This window comes from Rhincodon typus, chromosome 16 (genome assembly GCF_021869965.1).
Source record: "Rhincodon typus isolate 14 chromosome 16, sRhiTyp1.1, whole genome shotgun sequence".
NCBI lineage: Eukaryota > Metazoa > Chordata > Chondrichthyes > Orectolobiformes > Rhincodontidae > Rhincodon > Rhincodon typus.
Window position 1 is genome coordinate 4,623,585 of NC_063347.1, and position 17,060 is coordinate 4,640,644.

The following is a 17,060-nucleotide window of genomic DNA, read 5'->3' on the forward strand; positions in this document are numbered from 1 at the left end:
ACTGCACAGAGACATACATTATTGTATTGATGAGCACAGTAATGTCCTACACCATGACTACCATCAGTTACTATAAGCTTAGTGAAATTTAGCTGCCTAAAGTCATTCACCCACTAGGCACAGCAAATGCTGATGGCACAACATCAAACCCAGCTCTTATCTGCAACTGAGAAATGCCAGAGCTTGTTTTTTTCCCCCCCACAGCAATTCTGGAGAAACTCACAATAGAGAATCTGTATGCACTACTGGACAGACAACAGCATTTTCAACCTGTGTAATAAAGATGGAAACCCAATTAAGCTAACAAATTATCTTCATGTTTTGTTGCACAAGGCCTTTTCTAAAATCAAAATATAAGTTTTTGGCTAGTGTTGGGGCCAGCACTGGGTTATGGAATTTAGCCTCTCTTTCAGAAAAGTGGTTAATTATGTACCAGATTACATTGGGCAAAGCACAATACTAATAGCATAGACTGCTTTATGTATCTGGCTCTCACACTCCAATTAATTGATTTTCTGCTCCAATAACAGTATAGAAAAGGCACGTAGCCTTTAACACAGCCTAAGGTTAAAACTATGGGTACAAGTGCACTTGCATTGACTATAGTTTTACATTGCTGATTTCTTTAATGAATCAGCTTGAAATACTATCAAAAACAGTGAAATATCTCAAGGAGCACCACTGACCATCAATCAACTTTAATTTATATAATGCTTTTACTTAGTAAGTCTCAACAGATTTCACAGGAATGCAATCATGTAATCAGACCAAAAATAACACTGAACCAAAAGGAGGAAGTATTCAGATAAGCAATTCAAAGCGGTAGGGTTTGAGGAACATCTTAGAGGGAACAAAGATGGTCAATGTTCCAGCATTTAGGAAACTGAAGGCTTAGTTGCCAGAGATAGAGCCTTTAAAAAGAGTATTCCACCCTCGGGCAACCATCCATGTGAGTTTGCACATTCTTCCTGTGTCTGCGTGGGTGTCCTCCACATGCTCTGGTTTCCTCCCACAGTCCAAAGATGTGCAGGTTGGGTGGATTGGCCATGCTAAATTGTCCCAGTGTCCAGGGATGAGCAGGCTACATGGGTTAGGCATGGGAAATGCTGGGTTACAGGAATAGGGTAGGGGGTGGGTATCGATGGGATGCTCTTTGGAGGGGCAGTGTGGACTCAATGGGCCAAATGGTCTGCTTCCACACTGTGGGGATTCTAAGATTCTAGGAAGAGGCTACAATTAGAGGAATGCAGAGTTCTTGGAGGTGGCAAATGGAGACAGTGAGGCCACAAGGGAATTTGAATGGGTTTTTACTACAGTTTGGCAATTTTTGGAATGAGTTGAAGTGAAACAAAATTTTGGAAATATCTTTATTGAACATTACAGAAACCCAAGTTAGAGAATGTACATCTAGTTTTACTTATACACAGAAAACAGCATATTTGGGAGCAGAAATCATGCAAAGTGTAACAGCTTCATTACAAAGAGATACTACTTCATTGAAAAAAAAATGCACAAGTTATTTTTTTCTAAAAACAAAGTCTGTTGAAAATACAGACATTAATTCGTAAAGTTGACAGCCAAGGTGGGGAAACAAAATCTGAAGAAGGCAATCAAAACGCAACTGGATGAGAAAATGCTCAAATACTGCAAGGACAGAGCCGTTGATGAGTCTACACAACTTCGGCTTAACTCATCCTGTTCCAAGTATGCACTTCAGCATTGCAATCATCCAAAAATACTCATCCATGCCAGGGACATGATGTCAGCTTTTGTATTATGGCAACCTCCACATAGATTTCTTCTCTTCATTTTTTTAAACTAATTAGAACTGCTGTACAATTAACTTCCTTCGCACGTCATGAGTGAATTTGTTAATTTTGAAGAGATCACTTTCATAGAACGAAGTCATGTTGTGAATATTGATTTGCCGAGCCTAGGAAAAGAAGCAGAACCTTAAAAACTAAACCAGTGCAAAACAAAAGGCCCTCATTGTTTTCTTAAAAAAAAACAAACTGTGACAAAACAATGGAATTCGATAAACTTTATTACAGGCAAATAAACACACCACAAAATTTTACATCAGGTGATATCTGAAACCGGGAACAAAAAAAAATTCAGGCCACGATTTTAAAGGTTCCCATATACTGCTATTGTTGCCTTGCCCACAATTATACTAGCTAACTTCTCACACTGCATTTAAACCTGCCAGCTAGGCTTTTACAGAGAGATGGGCAGAATAGCTGAAAACAAAGTTCCTAAACACACACTAAAATCTTGGATCCCATGTAACTGAAATATAACTGGTTTTGGTCAATAAAATAATGCCTGCCAATTATCATCCAGAGACTGCTCTATTAACAATACCTTAAAATGCACAGAATCCATACAGTGTGGGAGCAGGCCATTTGGCCCATCAAGTCCACACCAATCCCTACAAAAGAGGGCTCTAGCCCATTCCTGTAACACTGCATTTCCCATGGCTAATCCACCTAGCCGAGCCTGCACATCCCTGGACACTATTGGCAATTTGGCATTGCCAACGCACCTAACCTGCACATCTTTGGACTGTAGGAGGAAACCCACACAGTAATGAGGAGAATGTGCAAATTCCATATTCATACCAGTGATGGTCGTTTTTGTTAAAAACAATATTATATATGCAATTGTTGAGATTTCTTGCATATGCTGGGTCATTTCAATGGGTAGTCAATGTATTAAAATGACTTAAATGATTTAAGTCCTTAAGACCATCAGATGTAGCAGAAGTGGGCCATTCAGCTCATCGAATCTGCTCCACCATTCAATTAGAGATCATGATTGATCGGATAATCCTCAATTCGACTTTCCTATCTTTTGCCCACCAACATCCTGATTGCCTGACAATTGAAAAATAAAATCTGTATTCAGTTATGGACATGCTCAACAACTCCATCTGAACAAGCCTCTGCAGCACAAAATTCAGATTCGCTACTCCCAAGAGAATAAATTCGTCCATTGCTCATTCTTAAATGTGCAACACCTTATTCTGAGATTATGCCCTCCTAGACTCTCCCACAAGGGAGAAACAACCTTTCTGCATCTACCGAGTGCCCCAAGAATCTTGTATATTTCAATAAGGTCACCTCTTATTCTTCTAAACTCCCATACAGTCTCAAACTGCTCAGCCTCTCCTCATACCACTGACCCTTTATACCTCGTATCAGCCTAGTGAACCTTCTGTGGGCTGCCTCCACTGCCACTGGGGAATCAGCAGGGATGATTGCCCTCTATTCCCAAAAATTGGCCTGAAATTTTAAAACCTGTCTTTTCACCTCCCCTGGGAGACAACATGGATTTTGTCTGGGGTGGTCACATGTACCACAATTGTGTTGGGCAAGCTGATGGACCAGAGCGTTTTCTTTCCTATCTATTATTCCCTCATTTACAGAATTGGTAGCAACATCTAAATTTGGTTCTTTAACCCGAGGGAAGAGATACAACAGGACAGAGAATCTAATTATCTGAAGTAGAACAGCATTCTGTTTCACGCCAGAGCCCAGAAGTCCCAAAACTGGAGCCACAAGATCTCTTATTCCTTGCTGTAGATAGTTGAGAGCATAGGCGTATGCAGCTGTTCCTTCATGCTCCCTTGTCCATACCATCCCAAGTTCACACTAGCAGATAGTAAGAACTGCAGATGCTGGAGTCAGATAACACATTATGCAGCTTGAGGAACACAGCAGGCCAGGCAGCATCAGTATGGAGTGCTATATAGTGACCAAAACTGGGTTACAGAGTTAATTTTATCCACTTTTCCTCCTTAGCTCAAGGAGAGTCAATGCCAATTGCTGCCCTTCTCAAACTGCCAATTGAAACCTGGAGCGTTTGTTTGAAATATACAGGACATGGCATGCATCTACAGGACAATGGGAGAGTTAGGCGAAGATGGTGGCATGCTCTGTGGATAGTTTGAAATGCTACCATGGTATCTGGTGGTATTTAACTAAGTTTTTAAAAAGTCTGGATTTGTAAGCTAGTCTCAGTAATGGTGACCACGACAAAACAGTTGATTATTGTAGAAACCTAAGTGGTTTACTAATGTCCTTCAGGGAATGAAATCTGCCATCCTTACCTGATCTCGCCTACACGTGACTTCGGACCTGCAGAAGTGCAGTCAACTCATAACTGCTCTCTGAATGGTCTTAACATGCCATTCAGTTCAAAATCAATTGAGCATGAGCAACAAATGGCAGCTTTGCCAGCAACACCTACATTCCGCGAAAGAATAAAGAAAAAATTGTTGCCCTGCAGCAGTGATTTTCAATACATTAGAGCAAATCTTTAATAACCTTGAAGTGCTCAATTTCAATAAAATTGGCAAGAGACCACAGATTTCACCACTAACCAGAACTACCAAATATATTTTTATTTACCTTTTCCACCAAATCTTTTTCTGGTATTTCAATGGTGTCTTGTTGTGCCCCATATCTATTGCGTTGGTAGGTAGCCTGTTCTGCCACTAACTGCTTCAGAACGAAGAGCAGTAGCTCATTATTGTCTCGTTTGAATGTCAAGTATCTTGAAAATGTCTGAGGCGTGTGGGGGAGAAAAAAAGTGAGAAAACATAATTGCAGTGGTTAGAATTAACTTTTTCTCTGATTAATAAATCCCACGAGTTCAGCGTTTAAAAATCTAAATGAAGCTTGAACAGTAAGAAAGGCTTTTGCTTCAGCATCCATTTTAATCCTGTCCAACATAACAATTCTCTAATAGATCTTAGTGTGTAATGATTTTGGATAATTCGAATCCAGCTTTTATAGTGTGTGGACCCAACAATGCAATCGAATATCCCCAGTGAAATACCATTAACTACAGGATCAGTGAATCACAGTTGCATAAGTAATGCTACTTGATTTCCTCAGGCAGATGGATTCAGCAGAAAATAGACATTTGCCCATTTATTTTAAAAATTCAAAACTGGAAGCATTAACCCAAACAGAAAATATTTCTCTAGAGGAACAAGAAACTCAGGCCAACTGATGTCAACTGAAATGTCTGTAAGAAGCCTGAACACAAGCATAAGCAGGTTCAGGAACAGCTTCTTTCTGGCAGTTATCAGACTGTGGAATGGACTGTAGCCTCAAATAATGTAACCTGCAATGTAACCTGTATGCCTCTAAGTCTTTTTGATCTGTACATCCTTTGCTTGCTGTTATCTACCCGTACTGCTTGTAAATAAAGCTTTTCACTGTATTTCTGTACACATGACAATAAAATCAAATCAACTAACTTTAAAAACAAACTGGACTACCACTGGCACACTCAATTTCACATTGCTGGGTGACATAATTGCGTGACAATGGCACACTAACATAGATTAAATCATGTGTCCCCAGAGGATCTGCAAGGTCTGCACTCTAAACATCCGAAATTAGATATCATGAGCCTATCCAACCGACTTAAGACTAGGGCACAAGACACAAGAGCAGAAGTAGGCAATTTATCTCGAGCCAGCTCTGCTGTTCAATGAGATCATGGCTGATCTGATAATTCTCAACACCACTTTCCTGCCTTTTCCCTATTATCCTATCTTTTTGTGCAGTACACTAAGAAACATTTCTGTCAAACTATTCCTTCATGTAACTGATAAGATCTTAAACTTTCTGCAGTAATTATGTCCAGGATTCCTTGTCAGGATTGAGAAGAACATGGTTAAAATTTCCAGTCAGCCTTACAGAGCATTAGCTGGGAGCATCCTTTTATTTATACTTAAATACTGAAGAAAGATCAAAACAATTTGATTTGACACAATCAGATCATAAATATCATGGGGGAGAAGGAAAGAGTAATCCATACCCATGTATTTTATTGGTAAGGAAATCTAATCACTAGTAAAATGATGTGTCTCTCATTTTTCAATCGATGTTCAAAACTAGAGCTATTTTCCACTTTATGATACAACAGCAGGAGTAACAAAAAGCAGTGAAATATTCTCCCACAGGCTCACCTTCCTCATGCTCCTCATGACACTGAACTTCTGCGTGTCGATAAAGCTTTCCAGCATGACCCGAATAGCCATGTTGACATCATCCTCCATCACATAATCTCGGAGGTGGATGCGAGCATGTGCCTCAGCCATACGAATCATGGATTCAATGTGACGCACTGTGATAGGAATACTGCCGGTGGCCTGTATGAGAGAGAAAGAGTATTTTTTGTAAACCTGTATGAAACCAGTCACATTCGAGAATGCTTAAACTTCAATGCAGATTGTATTTTTTTGGCAAGGCAGAGTACAGTCTCCAACCTATTATGCATTTATGAAGTGGCAGTGCAGCAGCAATAATCCAGAGGCCTAGTAATGGTCTGGGGTATGGGTTTGAATCTCACCATGGCAAATAGTCAAAATTAGAATTGGATTTTATTTAAAAGTGAGGTTTTTGGGGGGGGGGGGGGCGGGGAGGGGTTCCTAATGGCAACCACTTAATTAAGTTCCATTAGTGTAAAAAGCCCTTCTGGTTCAATGTCCTTAAGAGAAGGAAATCTGCCATCCTTACCTGGTCTAGCCACATGACTCCAAACCCACAGCAATGCAGTTATCTCTTAACTGCCTCCTGAAAGGTTTAGCAAGCTACGAAGGAATGAAACCAGATAGGCCACCCACCATCAATTTAGGCAGTAAAAATGGCACTGGCGAACAACACAGCCCTGTTGCTCCTACAGAGTCCTCCTTACTAACATCTGGAGGTTTGTACCAAGATTAGGAGAGCTGCCCCACAGAATCAGGAAGTAGCAGCCTGACTCAGTCATACTCATGGAATCATGCCTTACAGACAATGCCTCAAACAATACTATCACATTCCCTGGGTAAGTCCTGTCCTACCGTCAGACTAACTTAAAGGGATGCTGTAGTGATATACAGTTAGAAGGGAGTTGCCTGGGAGTACTTGTCATTGATTCTGAACCCCCATGAAGTCTTATAGCATCAGATCAAACATGGGAAGGAGCCTTCTTGCTGATTAACACCTAGCATCCCACTTCAACTGAAGAACAAGAACCCCTTCACACAACACCACTTGTAGCAAACCTTGAAAGGTAGTAAAGGCACAGATGTACCTTGGGTGAGGGATTCCTGTGTCCATCACCAGGAGTGGCTCAGCAGCACCAGTACTGACCGAGTCCTAAAGGGCATAGCTGCTACACTCAGTCTGCAGTATGCTATAACAGAACCAACAAGGAGGGAAAAAAAATTGACATGACCTCATCCTCATCAAGTTACCTGCTTTAGTTGCATTCGTCACTGGGAATATCAGTAGAGGTGACTATTGTACTGTCTTGTGGAGTCTATGCAGCTCCAACAACACTCCAGAAGCTCTGCCCCATCAAGGAAAAGCAGCCTGGCTGATTATTTTTTCGAATGTGCCATTCACATCCTCCACTACCATGCATCAAGTACTACCAATCAGTACTAGCTACCAGATGCAGTGTAGAAATTCACCAATGTTCCTTAGTCAGCACTTTCCAAACCTACAACCACTTCCATTTAGTAGGACAAGGGCAGCAGATACTTGGAATACCATTATCTCCAAATTCTCCTCTAAGTCATCCATCATCCTGAGTTGGAAATATTACTGTTCCATCAGTGTTGCTGGCTTAAAATCCTGAAATTCCCTCCTTAACAGCATTGTGGGGGCACGCACACCAATGAATTGCAGCACTCGAAGGCAGCAGCTCACCACACCTTCTCAAGGGCAACAAATGATGGCCCAGCCAGCGCCAACCACACCCCATAAAACAAAATGCTGATACAAAAGGGGGAAAAAAAAGTGGTGGGAAGAGATTTGTGTGGAGCATAACTGTGTGTGAAGACCAGTGAGGCAAATGGCCTTCTTAAACAATGTAATGCTATTTAATTTCTGAGAGACAGTTGATAACTGGTCCTGCTGGGAGATATTCCCTTCTCTTTTCTGTAAAGAATTTGTCCATTCTTATCTACACCTGGAACAAATTGTATTAGAATTTGATATATTGGACTAATGATTGTTTATAAGGCTTGTTGAGCTATTTTAATTTAAAAAAAAAATCAATCAATCAGCATCTGTCCAGTGCAATTTGTTCTGCACTCAAATTGAATTAATCGGACTGAGCTCAATCATAAATACATTTTCATGAAATGCTGAATAACAGACCAATAAAACGGTGTAGAAAGTACAAAGAAATATAGTTCAATCACATCACATCAAGATTTAAGCTGGCTCAGCTCCTCTGCGAATCAAAAGCAGAGCTTTCAAATAGAGTCTAAGCTCAGTTTATCCTGAACAGTACAATACAGTTGAGGGTTTGCTATGTCACTCCAGTGTCAGTCTTTGGGCGAGAGTTAAACTATGACGCTGTCCCCCTCGTGCGAGTACCCATGCCACAGTTTCAAAGAAAATCAGAGCAGTTAGCTCTGGGGGTTCTGGCCCATATTTGTCCCTCCACCAACATGACTAAAATAGACTACCTGGTCACTGCTGCTTATGGGGGCTTTCTGTACACAGACTAGCTGCGTATTTTCTACTTCGCAACAGCAACAATACTTCAAAAGTACTTAACTGCCTGTGCACATCTCGAGCATTACAGAGCATGTCTCTCTTCACCAAAGAGAGGAACTTAAAGGTGAGAATGTTCTAACAAAAAATAAATTAGAGAAGTTATTTAAACCAAAAAATGAACAGGTAGTAACACCTAATGGGTTACAGAAACAGAAGAAAGGGACCTAGAGATTACATTAGAGTTCTGAGTGTGGATGTGTGCTGCCTTTCTGGAGAATGACCAATATAATATCAATTTCCAAGAAGGTTGTTGGACCTTACCTGCGTAATGATGGATCATAGAAAAGTCATAGGAATCAGAAATTTACAGCATGGAAAGAGGCAACTTGGCCCATTGCTTCCACACTCCACACTAGCCAACAGGTTGTTACCCAGGACGATCTCACTCTCTAGCTCTTGGTCTGTACACTTCCAAGTGAATCCCTACAGTGTGGAAACAGGCCCTTCAGCCCAACAAGTCCACACCGACCCTTGGAGCATCGTACCCAGACCCAACCCCTATAACCCACCTAAGCTACACATCCCTGAACATGACGGGCAATTTAGCATGGCCAATCCACCTAACCTGCACATCTTTGGACTGTGGGAGGAAACCGGAGCACCCAGAGGAAACCCACGTAGACACGGGGAGAATCGCCCGAGGGTGGAATCGAACCCGGGTCCCTGCTGCTGTGAAGCAGCAGGGCTAACCACTGAGCCACCATGCTGCCCCTATTGGCCTTTTTGATTATTTGCTGCTCGTTAATGGCATTTAAAGAGCTATGCACCTAAACCCCCAAATCTCACTGGTCTTGCACCGTATTTAACTTTGTTTCTTCTAAAAAAAATACCCTGATCCTTTTTTGATCCAAAATGGACAACCTAACATTTGCTTATATTGAAATCCATCTACCACAGCTTTGCCCATTCATCTAATCTATCATATTCTGCTGTAATTTTATGCTGTTGTCAACACTGTCTACAATGCTGCCCAATTTTATGTCATCAGCAAATTTGGAATTTGACTTTCCATGCCATTATCCAAGTCGTTAATGAATACTGTAAATAAGTGATGCCCCAACACAGATTCCCATGGGAAACCAACAGTCACATTCTGCCAACTGGAGTACTTATTATTCCAACTGTTTTTTGCCACTCAATTTCCCGTCCACGTCAGTAATTTTGCCTCCATTTTGCATGCTTCCACCTTAGGTAACAGTTTCATGTGTGGCACTTTATCAAAAGCCTTCTGGAATTCCAGACACCTAAGTAATACTCTGGGGTTCTGGGTCTAAATCCTGTCACAGCAGATGGTGAAATTTAAATTCATTAGTATCCGCAATTATGAGTCTACTATCGATTCACTGTCGATTGTTCAAAAATATCCATCTGGTTCACTTGTGTCCTTTATGGAAGGAAACTGCCATCCTTATCTGGTCTGGCCTACATGCGAGTCCAGACCCACCACAACGTGATAACGTGACTGACTTTTTACTGGGCAATTAGGGCTAGGAAATAAATGCAGACCCAGCCAGCAATGCCCTTATCCTACAAATGAATAAAAAAATTTCCCTATTATTAATGATTTACTGATAAAACTAATTTTATTCAGACCCTGGCCCTGGCTTTCTGTTAATTTCTTGGAGTCTTCCAGCAAGCTATTCTCCTTTTCAGTTGTGAACGCAGAAGCAAAATAATCATTCAGCATGCCTGCCATGTGCCCACGGTCATTGACAATATCCCCAATCTCAGCCTTTGGTGGACTAATAGGACCCTTAACCAGCTGCTTTCCCTTACATACTATAAAATCTCTTCTTATTGCCTTATGTCCGTTGCAAGTTTCCTTTCCTAATCTTTTTAGCCGTTCTTATTAGCTGCTTTGTAGTCCTTTGTTGGTCTTTCTATTTGTCCCATTCTGTGAGATCTGTACTGTCCTTTGCATTTTTATAAGCCCTGTCCTTTTCATTTTATGCTGTCCGTTACCCCCTTAGATGTCCATGGCATTTCTTTTTGAGAGGTGGGAGCTTTTCCTTCTCATGGGCACAAATTACTTCTGAATAGCATTAAATGTTTGAACACTCTCGGTTGTTTCACCCATTAGCAGAGCTTCCCAGCTAACTGTAGACAGTATCTGCCTCGTTCCATTAAGTCTGCCTTACTTAAATCCAAAATTCTAGTATCCGATCTTTGCTCATCTATTACAAATGCTACTTGAAACTCAGAATGTGTTATGATCACTATTTGACAAATGCTCTCAAACAACTAGGTCACTAATTAAAATCAGGCTCTTTGCTCATTACGAGATCCAATATTGCTTGTCACATTCAAGACATACTGCCACAGGAAACTATCCTGTACACTCCAGAAACAACCATTTTGGCAGGTGTTTGTCTCTCCCAGCCTATATTAAGATTAAAATCCCACAGTAATATGTTTCTACATTTGCTCCACAGTTGCCTAATTTAAATATTTTTAGAATCTAGCACTTCTGAGCAGGTGGCCTAGATATGATGGTTATTGTGGTTCTGGTTATAAAGTCATACAGTATGGAAACAGAACCTTCAGTCCAACGTGTCCATGCCAACCAAGTTTTCCAAACTAAACTATTCCCACTTGCCTACGTTTGGCCCATATCTCTCTAAACCTTTCCTATGTGTGTACCTGTCCAAATGTCTTAAATGTTGAAATGTACCTGCTTCTACCACTTCCTCTGGCAGTTCAGCCCACACACGAACCACTGGCTGTAAGAAGAATTTGTCCCTTAAGTCTCTTTTAAATCTTTCTCCTCTCACCTTAAAAATATGCCCTACAGTTTTGAACTCCCTTACCCTAGGGAAAAGACCTTTGCTATTCACCTTATCTATGCCTCTCATTATTTTATAAACTTCCAAAAGGTTACCCCTTAACCAGCTGTGCTCCAGCGAAACAAGTCCCAACCTATCCAGCCTCTCCTTACAACTCAAGCCTTCCAGTCCCGGCAACATCCTGGTAAGTCTTTTCTGAACCCTCTGCAATTTGATAATATCCTTCCTATCACAGGGTGACCAGAACTGTACATAGTATCCCAAAAGTGGCCTCACTAACGTCCTCTACAACCTCAACATGACGTCCTTTTCACAGTTCCTCAGGTCCATCCACAAAGGACTCCACAGTGTGCTTTTCCCTCGTTACATTCTCCCTCAGCATAGAAGTGATTGTTTCCACTCTCTGTTGCTTTCTCCAGCCTCCCCGTAAACTTTATAACCTGCTACATTTAGTCTCCAATCCTGACCATCCTGCAGCTATGTCTTCATGATGGCGACTAGATCAGTTTCCAATTTGAAACTGTGCTTGCAGTTCATTTAATTTGTCCCTTAGACAGTGCATTTGCATAAGAACACTACTCTTTCCTTCAGCATCTTTTATTATTTCTCCCTCCTGGCTTACTCATAGAATTATTGCGTGGAAGGAGGCCATTTGGCCCATCGAGTCCACACCACCCCTCCGAAAGGCATCCCACCCAGAACCCCCTTACCATAACCATGCATTTCCCATGGCTAATCCATCTAGCCTGCACATCCCTGGACATCATGTGCAACTTAACATGGCCAGTACACCTAAACTGTACATCTTTGAACTGTGGGAGGAAACCCATGCAGACACGGGGAGAATGTGCAGAGACAGTCACCAGAAGGTGGAATACTCTTTTTTAAAAGGCTCTATCATTAGCAATTGAGCCTTCAGTTTCCTAAATGTTGGAATTCCCTCCCCAAAAAACTGTCTCTCTTTGCTCCTGTGAGGCTAACCTCTGAGCCACCGTGTTGCCTTAATACACTCAACACACTTTTTAAATAGCCCCGCTTTGTTCATTAAACTTGTCCTGCTTGCACATCTTATTCGACTCTAGCCTCTCCCTACATTTTGATGTGCTGCTCTGATTCCCACCCCTCATACTTGAGTTTTCCATTCAGCCTTGATCCAAAGAAAATCCTAACTTATCCAACTTTGCTTCATAATTAAATGTTTTCCAATCCAATCAACATCCTCAAACACCTTCTCTGTACTCTCATGTAATCACCCTTCCCTATAGTGACTAGGACTGTACACAGTACTCTACATGTAGCCAAACTACTTTATACATTTCAAGCATAACCTCCCCATTTCAAAAAAATCTCAGCTAACATGTGCCCCATGTGACTTCTCAACTGTCCTCTCTTCCTGTCCGGTCACCTTCAGGAATCTATGGACACATTTCAGGTTGCTGCCATCTACTGCACATTTCCTTGCCTTGCTAGTTTGGCTCACTTCCCTCAAATTGATGTTCTCTTCTACTTTTGTGAATTTTATACCAGGGTAAAATTCACAAAAGAAGAGAACAACTGACTACCTTGTCTGGATACAATGGTAGAATGCAAAAACAATGGGGAACTCCAGACTAGTGTATATAGAAAGACCACACATACAGACCAGATACTCAATTACATTAGCAACCACCCCAGTGCCAACAAACAGAGCTGCATCAGGACACTATTTAATAAGCCACAACACATTGCAGCAACCTGGAACTACGCAAAGCGGAACAGGAGCACTCATACGGAGTCTTCAAAAGGAATGGATACCCGAAAAACACAATCCGCCGTTACCTCAGAGACAGACCACGACTGGAAGACACAACACAACCAGACTCACTAATCACCCTACCTTACATCAAGGACATCTCAGAGAGGACCACAAGACTACTCAGACCCCTAGGTATCAGAGCAGACCACAAACCAACAACCACCCTACGACAGCTACTGACGAACGTGAAGGATCCCATACCCAAAACCAGCAAAACACAATGCAAGGACTGAGAGAAACACTTCACAGGCCAAACCGGAAGAAAATTGACAGTACGGATACATGAACACCAACTAGCCACCAAGAGACATGACCAATTCTCACTTGTCTCACTACACAAGGACAATTAAGGACATGAATTCGAATGGGATAACACATCCGTAATCGCATGAGCCAAACAGAGACAAGCCAGAGAATTCCTGGAGGCCTGGTATTCCAACCGGAACTCCATCAACAAATACACTGAGTTAGACCCAGTGTACAAACCACTGAGAAACAGAACCGGAAGTAATACCAACCACCCCAGCAAACCAAGACATATAAATAACAAGGGGGACAGAACACCGAAGCTTCACCGGAAGCGCACTGACGATGTTACTTAGTAGGTTGACAAAATGTTTGCAACCACTAGCTCAATGAGCGTGTCTACAACCTCACCCACAACCCGAGATACAAATTTTCAAAAAAAAAAGTGTTGTTACACCAATCACACTCCCTGCCCTAAGTGAGTCTCATTTGTTATCTCCCCAACAGCATTAGTTTAGCATCTATTATGAAGAATATTTGACAAACTTTAATGCGAAATTACTACTTACTTAGAATGGTAAATTGCCATAGTCTTACAAGCACACAGGCTTGCTCTCAGAGAAATATGTGGAGGTGGTTTAACCTAAGGGGCACCACGCCACAAGCATTGGGAGAGGTTGAAAAGGAGCTCAACTGGAGCAGGAATTGAAACCACACTGTTGGCATCACTCTGCATTGCAAACTAGGCGGTCAGCCAACTGAGCTAACCAACCCCATTTAATAAATTACAAACAGTGAACATGGATTACCAAAAGAAAGCGATGTTCAACAAAGCTGAAGAGAGTTCTTTGTGAGAGGGTTACAGATATAAATGCACGGTCTCAAAGATTCCAGTGTTAATGCACAGAAGGTCAACTGTATGGAATTAGGAGGGTATCAAATTGGATATAAAACTGAAGAGTTCTAATTACGATTTTACAATAGGTAGTTCACCACTTAGTCCAAAGTGCACATTAAATGATTTACATTAATATTTATCACAGCACAGTAACAGGCCAGACAGGAACATGCTGGCATTTATGGTTCACAGTGCCCTCCCACAGAGTACTACATCTAAACCCATTGCCATTTTCAATTCTGCTCTCATTATCTACTTCTGTTACATGCATCTGTGCCTCAACCATTTTACAATGTAAAAGGTTCTATGTGTGCAATATCAGAGATGGTTTTTCCTCATTTCAATCCGACTGAAAATAATTTCTTGCTGGTCAAACAGTTTTTGGGAATCTTGATGCTCTAGTATTGCACCTTGAAACACAGCATCATCAGGAGCAGGACTTTCCTATTTATGCATTCAGTGGCTATAATTTAGATTGCATTGCTCACGTGTGTGGTGGAGGCAGTTCAAATGCAGCTTTCAAAAGGGAACGCCATAATAATTTGAAGAGAAAGGATTTTCAAGATTACAGGGAAAATCCATAAGGATTAGGATGGAGTTACTCTCTCCAAGAACTGCCATAGACACAGTCCAAAGCGTCTCCACCTATACTGGAACCATTCTATGATCTAAAATTAGAAGTTGAAAGAGAAAGGTATTAAATTTTATTAAAATGTCTAGAAATTTTTAAAACAATATTTAAAATGCTAATTTCATTGCCAGTGCATTATCAAAGAAAATAAAATCACATGCGAAAGGGGAAGCAAAGAAAATTACTTTAAGATAACAATCCTATTGCCCCAACTCCTTCTCAGAATTGTGAAGGGGAAGTAATGGTATGGGGACTCAAAATACAAGATATCATGATCCTGAAGACCTTAAATTGATAATGTGGACAGAGAGGCAAAGAAAAGGGTGTCTAAATATGCAGATGATAAAAAGAGCAGAAAAGCAGAAAAAGAAAGCAGTAATTTGACTCAGTTCAAATCGTTATTAAGAAGACAAAGGAACTATGCTGAACTTTAACACAAGTATGAGCAAGGGTCAGTGCAAAAACAAAGTAACTTTCTTACCATTGACTCTTTTCGGAGGTCACTGTACATCTTGGCCACCTTGTCCTGGTCCATCTGGTTCAATTTGGGATGGACTTTCTCTTTGGCATAAATGATGTACTTTTTCAGCAGCTCCTGTGGAATGGGATCCACCCCGTATGTGTTTGGCAAGTAAGCTTCTTCTGCATCTCCAGTCAAACAGTCTTTGTTGCTTGGGTGGTTTTTGATATGACTGGCCACAACAAAGCGAGCCAGCAATTCATCCTGTACAAGACAAATGGTGAATATTTACAGTTGTCATTCAGTGTAGCATTAAAAATTCTCAAAATAATAGGGAATAAAAAGGGATGGCACTGTATCCCAGTATTACAAAGCACTAGGTTAGGGAAGACTATTCGTGGAAAATCTACAACATCGCCCATCATCCATTTGGACCATTCCTGTATCTGATAAGACACAAGAACTATCCAGCTGAATCCAACTGTTAGCTCTTGGCTTGCAGCTCTCTGAACAAGAGCACTACAAGTGCATACTTTATACGAAACTTGATGAGGGTTTCTCCCTCATCACCCTTTCAGGTAGTGAATTCCTGGTCTCCACCATCACCTGGGTGAAGAAATTATCAATTTCCTTCTTGCCTTTCTACCAACAGCTTAATTTAGAGCCCAAAGAATATTGGCCCTTATTTCAAGTAGGTTGGAGTATAAGAGTAGGGGAGTCTTACTGAAACTGTACAAAGTACTGGTGAGATCATATCTGGTCCCCTTATTTAAGTAACTATTTTATTCCAATGAAGGTTGTTCAGAAAAGGTTCATTAGGATGATGCCTGGTATGAAGAGATTGTCTTATAAGTAAAGGCTAAACAGGTTGGGACTCTACTCACTGGAGTTTAGCAGAATGAGAGGTGAGCTCATTAAAACAGAGAGAATTCTTACGGGAGTTGACAAGGTAAGTGCCGAGAGGATGTTTCCCCTCACGGAACCAGAAGGCATAGTCTTAGAATAAAAGGGTACCCATTTAAGATCGAGATGAGGAGCAATTTCTTCTCTGAGGCTTGAGTGCCTTTGGAACTCTTTGACATGGGAAAAGGGCAGGAAAGTGAATGTGAGAAATGTCAGAACAGCCATGATGCTACTTAATGGCAGTCGACTCCTGTTCTTATTTCTTATGGTTGACTGAAAAGAAACTCCAGTTTCAACAACTTATGCCACCACAGTAATCTGAGACAATTTTAAATAACATTATCTTCTCAGTGGAGGGTACAGCCTATTTATTTGGCTCTAAGTGGGTAACGTAATAGGACATAGCGTAATATATCAAACATACTATGTGAATGATGAGGACTGAATTTAAAATCATACCTGAACAGGGTCAATGGTGTCTCTAACAACACAGAGAACGTCAAATCTGGACACGATAGGCTCCGACAGATCCACATTTTCCGCAAAAGTCAAAGAGGGATCATACCGACCACCTGAATGGAACAAGAGATAGTAGGAACTGCGGATGCTGGAGAATCTGAGATAACAAGGTGTAGAGCTGGATGATCACAGCAGGCCAAGCAGCATCAGAGGAGCAGGAAGGCTGACGTTTCAGGCCTAGACCCTTCTTCAGAAAATGAAGAATGGTCTAGGCCCGAAACGTCAGCCTTCCTGCTCCTCTGATGCTGCTTG

At 41.3% G+C, this 17,060-nt stretch overlaps 1 protein-coding gene across 1 annotated transcript in view; it reads right to left on the reverse strand.

The window, feature by feature from the left end:
• Positions 1 to 1,353: 1,353 nt before the first annotated feature.
• Positions 1,354 to 17,060, reverse strand: part of mcm2 (minichromosome maintenance complex component 2) — a 39,332-nt gene continuing 23,625 nt past the window's right edge. The window contains exons 13-17 of the mRNA XM_020514860.2: positions 16,749 to 16,861; positions 15,408 to 15,650; positions 5,987 to 6,169; positions 4,413 to 4,568; positions 1,354 to 1,933 (exon numbers count right to left, since the gene is read on the reverse strand). Coding sequence (XP_020370449.1) covers positions 1,823 to 1,933; positions 4,413 to 4,568; positions 5,987 to 6,169; positions 15,408 to 15,650; positions 16,749 to 16,861 — 806 coding nt within the window. The 3' untranslated portion in view covers positions 1,354 to 1,822. The remainder of the gene's footprint in view (positions 1,934 to 4,412; positions 4,569 to 5,986; positions 6,170 to 15,407; positions 15,651 to 16,748; positions 16,862 to 17,060) is intronic.